The following is a 6304-nucleotide window of genomic DNA, read 5'->3' as shown; positions in this document are numbered from 1 at the left end:
GTTTTTTATTTTAAATTTGCTTTAGCGTTCGGATTTTAGCCGGATTTTTCCGCTGATATATGACAAATTAGCATGATTTTGGTCGGATTTTTTCGGACTCTGATTTGGAAACCCACCAGCCGGATTTTTCGGACTCTGAATTTCAATTTCCAGCCGGAGACGGATATATTCGAATCCCAAAATTTGGGAATCCGAGCATCTCTTATCACCAGAGTTCAGGGGCCAGTTCTTCTATACGTAGCTGATCTGGATCCGGATCTTGAATTTGCAGGACTTTTCCACTGAAATACACAAAAATTTGCATGATGTTGGCAGGATTTTTTTTTAGATATTCTCCAGTTGGATTTTTTCGAACCCCGACATTCAAATTGCTCGCCGGAGCGGATGGATTCGGACCTAGGTTAGTTATCTATAGATTCCGACACTAGGGAAGCTCAGTGAGGGAATCCGACCATTTCTTAACACTGGAAGTGGGTAAAGGCTGAAAGACTATAGATAACTAACCTACAGAGGTTAGTTATCCATAGAAAGACCAGACCGGAGATGAACATGGATTTGGATTTGGATTTGAACAAAAGCGTAGTTCTTGATTTTGGGCGGATAAGGATCGGATTTGTAGTTTGAACTTATGATTATTTCGGATCTGAATTCAGATTTAGGCTTGAAAATAAAATTTGCAACCATTTTCGATTTTTTATTATACTTTTGGACAACTTTCCGCCATTACCGGATTTGGATTTTGGACGCGTATGTCAATCTAAATCCGGAGCAGGATTTGGACTTGAAAATATTTATTTCGCTCACCATTGACAAATCGTTCCCGCGGCTTCTCGCCCAAACGACCGCAATTCTATCACAATTATGGAGGCTTATGATTCCAAAGATAATGATCAGGTTAATACTGGTGATCTTTCGTTCGGCGAAGATTCGGATAATAGGCATGGTGTAGATTCGAATTTTGAACGCGATGTAAACAATGCAATCGATACAGATACAGCTACTAACTGCCATTCGGAGGTTGCAGAGCGTAGTGAAGGCAATACAGAGTCGGCGGAAAGTGTTCCTGTCTTACTAAGGAATGCGTTTGACAGCATAAGCCAAGTTTTTGAAGAGTATGCAGGAGCGTTTAACGAGAGCTTCGAACATGAGAATTTCATTGTTGACAAGATGAATGCGGTCAAAGAAACTGCCGAAGATCGTATGCGAGAACTTACCCAATCTAAAGAGAGTCGCTTGGAGAAGCTAAACATGCTCTCTGCAACGTTGAGAAGTCTTGATTTGGTTCCTACAGATCCTAAATAGATTGATGTGCAATGTGCATTCTAAATGTTGCGTCGGTAAAATACTGTACCCAGTTATGAGTTGAGTACTGAAATACAGTTGGAGGCTAATTACACTGTAGGAAACAGCATTGAAACACATGAAAGCTTGATATTCGTACAAGTTATTCTAGCTGTTGTTTTACATTCAAGTGCTTTTAAAAGGGCTGGGCACAATGATTTTTTTCGAATACTCAAATTATAGACATAGCATACTGCTACTAATACTGAATTTATCAACTAGAAGTGTAGTTTTGATGCTATTGTCCACTGTGGACGCATTGGAACCTCGATTGATCGTATCGCAGTATGCGAAATATATAATACAAAACTAAGCATGTTAGTGGAGATGACATTTCTGTGAAGACGTGATCAACCCACAACATTGTCATACAGAACAATGAAAATACTAAATTATCTTTAATGCAATGTATAACTGGCATTTTACTATTTGTGTTCGCATAAAAGGTATAGGCCTAAGCCTGCATATTTGAACTCACCACATCTTTCATATTGGTATGAAGTCATAATGCATGATATTCAACTCGCCTCGAAGCCTAATACTCATAGTGTGTTCAGTATCGTATCACTTTTGCCCAGCCTTAGTTATTGGTATTGTTTCTTCTCGATACTAGTACACTTCCTATTCTTCATATTTTGTTATCAAATGTATTTCTTCCATGTTTAGATTTAACGAGCTTGAATCAAAATGTCTAAAGACGAAACTTACATAGAGCTGTTGGAGTACCAAGAGGGTTACCGTCTACAAATTGCCGATCAGAAAATTGAAAGCATCACTGGAAAATGTCCCGATGTTTTGACCAGAGAGGAAAACGAAATTGAGACGATAAAAGAGAACATAAAACGACTCCACGAATCCATTGAAGGAATTAAAAGATTAGAAAAATGTCTTACGGAAATCAAGCAACAGAGGATCGATGCTCAATCAGCGGAAAATACGCAATTGAAAAAGAAATGCGAAGATCAAAGATCATTCAATTTGAAATTGCAAGCCGAGATACAGACAGCCATCGACAAACAAAAACACTTGCACTCAAAGTCGGAAGGTCTTCAAGACGATTGTGATTCTGCCAAGATATTAAAAGCAGAACAAAATTGCCGTCTCTGCGATAAATATCTCGGTCTCGAAATTGTCACCCTGAAAGGTAGCAGGATGCAATTTCTGTTCAAAAATATGATTCAACATAAACCAGACGTGTTTGCTTTTGTTATTTTGCGTTTGGAAGATGCAAAAGTTTACAGGATCACCGAGTCTTTCCCCGAGATTGACGAGTTGAAGACTTTGGAAGATGCATTAAATAAAACAAACAATCTTGCTGCATTTATCCGTACTGTCCGGAAACTGTTGAAGGAGAAATGTTGATTGTCTTTAACCTCAAAATATTTAACGTTTTGTCTGTATTATAGCTTTGAGATGTGGAGGATTCGATTTTAATATTTCGCAGTACGATAATAGGATTTTTCGTGTGTGCTTACAGTGACTATTGTCTGGTAAATTTTGCAAGGATTACATGGTCACATAAAGTGACCCTCTGAATAATGGCTCAAAGATATCTGAATGAGGAATTATGCTATTTGGATTGAATATAATATTTTGTTCAGTTTGTAGCATAGGAAAGTCTTTCATACTGACAACTCGCCAACATCATTTGCTCAATTCAATTCCTGTTCTTACCAGAGCGTTGTATTGGGCATTTGCATAATTGGTCTTCTTTGATAGCCTAATGATCGTAAATACATTTTCTGATGTATAGTCGGATAAGCAATCTTCGCACAGGAGTCCGAGTCATTGATTTAACAAAGATTACCCTGATTTACTATTGCACAAAACAATCTGATTGTATATTGCTATTTTATTTCCGGAGAAGAAAATATGGCTTTGTCGTGCGTCTTAGGAGAACGTAGCTGCTTGAAAATTTCAACTTGTACAAAAATTATATTGTGTTTTATTTTCACTGCCTTTCCTTTTTAGTTTCACCATTTTTATCTACAGTTGTTTCTTGATTGTTTTGATAACCTATCATTACATCTGTTGAGCTTAGGCTAATCATTTCCATTTTCATCTTGCATATAGGATAATTAGGATATACTGCATTATTAAGTGTAGCAAAGATATGAATGAGACGCTGAACTGGAGTCCGTTGGGCGATGCCATCTACAGAAGATCTCTTATCTATGGCTCCATGCATTGGAGCTCCAAGTTGGACCTTTCAAAAAATCTAGTAGCGATTTCACAATTTGGTGGACTCATTGCAATGATGAAGGATGACAATTTGACGGGAGGAGCAAGCAATAGAAATATATTAAGCATTTATAATGCTGCAGGTGTGCTCATTTCCAATTTCCGTTGGAATAGCGGCTCTGTTATCGGTCTCGAATGGACGCACTTAGAAGATCTGATGTGTATTCAGGATGACGGTCAAGTTCTTCTCTATTCCATGCATGGAGAGTTCAAAAAAGTGTCCGCACTGGGTAGTGAGTGCCGCGACAGCAAAGTGCTAGAGTATAAAATCTTCAACAGCCATTACGGCACTGGTCTGGTCGTGCTGAGTGGTCTGTACCGCTTTCACTTGGTGAGAAATGTGTATGAATTATCACTGAAGCGATTGTCGGACATACCCGGATTGAAAACTGCCCCGAGTAGCTGGTGTGTGCTTACGTCCGATCGGGAGCCGAGAGTGTTGGCGGCGAATGAGAATGAGATTTACCTTCTCAAGTTAGGAGGGGATTGTACGCTGGTGCACCCGACTGATATGAAAGCAAAAGTGACATCCTTTATCGAGATGTCGGCTTCGTACAATGGGAAATATGTTGTCTTGTACACAGAATCTGGCGTGATGTGGATGGGTTCGTCTGATTTTCATTCTAAATATTGCGAATTCAACGCAAACAACGGCAGCAGGCCGAAGCAACTCCTGTGGTGTTGTGACAATTCGTTGAACAGTAGCACGAACAGCAGTAAGATTGAACGCTTGGGTTCAGCCATCGTGGTGTATTGGCCCAAAACCATTCTGCTCGTGGACTTGAGCAAGAACTGGGTACGATTTCCGGTGAACGAGCCTGCCGATGGAATGCCGTCTTGCCATTTGAAACTGGACATCGACGGCGTGCATTTGGTCACCGGCACGCAGCACGAATTCATACAACGTGTGCCTCCGGTAACGGAAGGGATATTCAAAATCGGATCGATGGCGCCTGGGGCTTTGCTGCTCGCGGCGGCGAAAGAATTTAAGATTTGCAGCCAGAAGTCTGACGAGTACATGAGGCTTTTGATAGAAAAGAACGAGCTTGAGGTTGCCATTAATCAGTGCATGATCGGCGCGGAGTCCGAGTTCAATCCTGAAACGCAGAAAACTCTCCTGCGCGCCGCTACGTTCGGAAAGACCTTCCATCCTCACGTGAAAGTGACCAACACGTTTGTGATGATTTGCCGGACTTTGCGGCTGTTGAATAACATACGTGACGACAAAATCGGCATTCTTCTCACCGCTCATCAACTTGGCGAGTTGACCGTCAAGACTGTAATTGACCGGCTGATCGCTCGCCAGCAATTTGCGATGGCGTTTCGGGTATGCAAGTTTGTGAAAATGCCGGAAAACCGAGGCTCCAGTCGCGTTCTAGCGCATTGGGCGTGTTACAAAGTGCAACAGTCTAAGAACGACGATGAAGGCACGGCCAAGTCTATTCAAGCCAAACTTGGTAACGCCAAAGGAGTGTCTTACGCGAGTGTGGCGGAACGCGCGGTCGACTGCGGAAAGCAGGAGCTTGCCGTGAAGCTGTTGGAATATGAATTACGCGCTTCGGAGCAAGTGCGTTTGTTGATTAAGATGAAGATGCCGGACCTCGCTTTGGGGAAAGCCGTCGGCAGCGGCAACACAGATTTAATCCACGAGGCGATAGGGCGATTACGCGAGCGGCGGTCTCTATCCGACTTTTTGATGACGATACGTCAGTACAACACCTCGTTCCGTCTCTTCGTGAAGTCGTGTCGGGAACAAAAGCTAGAGATGGTGAAGAATCTGTATGAGCAGGAGGACGATTTTCGGGAGCTGGCGCATTGCCACGTCCGCGAAAGTTTCGACACCTTCAGAGAAGAAGAGCGTATTGCTTCGCTGCAGGAGGCGTTGAGCAACTTTCAAAAGGTCAGAGACGATTTCTTCAGCAAAGCCGCAGAGGACCACCTGAAGCTGGTGCGACAACAGGCGCTGTTGGAAGAAGAGACCGGAGAAACGTACTTACAGACATCGCTGCACGATACGTTATGGAACCTGTTGCTCGACGGAAATTTGAAAAAAGCAGAGTTCTTCCGAAAGGAATTCAAGGTGTCCGACAAGCGCTGGTGGAACTTGAGAATCGCGAGTCTGGCGCAACTGGGCCATTTTGCGGAGCTCGAGTCGTTCGCGAAAAGCAAAAAGTCGCCCGTCGGTTACATTCCGTTTATCGAAGCCTGCGCCAAGTACGGCGCTCACCAGGAGGTAAACAAGTACATTGGCAAAGTGCCGCAGGACCAGCGCGTTCTGGCGCTGATTAAGGCGAAGAATATCAGGGCCGCCGGCGACATGGCTATGCAGTCGAGGAACATTTCCGATTTAGACTTGGTTCACAGGCGGTGCGGCGCTGAGCATCGGGACGTCGCTGAAAAAGTCGCGACGATGTTGAATCAACTTCAGAAAGTTTGATTTTAAAATTTTTTTGTCTCGCTTCAAATCCTTTCACCGAATCGTATCCCGGATGTGATGTATTTATGTATATGATATCATGATTTCGATGCAATGCCTTTCTCTGTATTTCTGGTCCTAGAATTGTCGAATATGTGATGATATTCGTGATAATCAATAATCATCATCTAGATATCAACACGGATCATTGTTTGCGAAACTGCATTTCATGCCAAAATGACTCCAAAAGAGTCTTGAATATTTCTACAATCGCAGCTCCACAGAAACAGTGGATGTATTTATAAT

General features: G+C 42.4%; 2 protein-coding genes across 2 annotated transcripts; both read left to right on the top strand.

The window, feature by feature from the left end:
* The first annotated feature begins 2011 nt into the window (after positions 1-2011).
* LOC145455721 (uncharacterized) lies at positions 2012-3419 on the top strand. Its single transcript, XM_080333696.1, has one exon. The coding sequence runs from the start codon at positions 2029-2031 to the stop codon at positions 2701-2703; it is 675 nt and encodes a 224-aa protein (XP_080189822.1). The 5' UTR covers positions 2012-2028; the 3' UTR covers positions 2704-3419.
* Positions 3420-3454: 35 nt separating this feature from the next.
* Positions 3455-6179, top strand: LOC145455720 (vacuolar protein sorting-associated protein 16 homolog). The gene has a single exon (XM_080333695.1). It carries the CDS (start codon positions 3455-3457, stop codon positions 6017-6019), a length of 2565 nt encoding a protein of 854 aa, XP_080189821.1. The 3' UTR covers positions 6020-6179.
* The last annotated feature ends 125 nt before the right edge of the window (positions 6180-6304 follow it).

This window comes from Botryllus schlosseri, chromosome 14 (genome assembly GCF_051294905.1).
Source record: "Botryllus schlosseri isolate E-star chromosome 14, Bs_hap1, whole genome shotgun sequence".
Lineage (NCBI taxonomy): Eukaryota > Metazoa > Chordata > Ascidiacea > Stolidobranchia > Styelidae > Botryllus > Botryllus schlosseri.
Note: the sequence above shows the minus strand (reverse complement) of the source record. Positions and strands in the feature narration are given on the sequence as shown.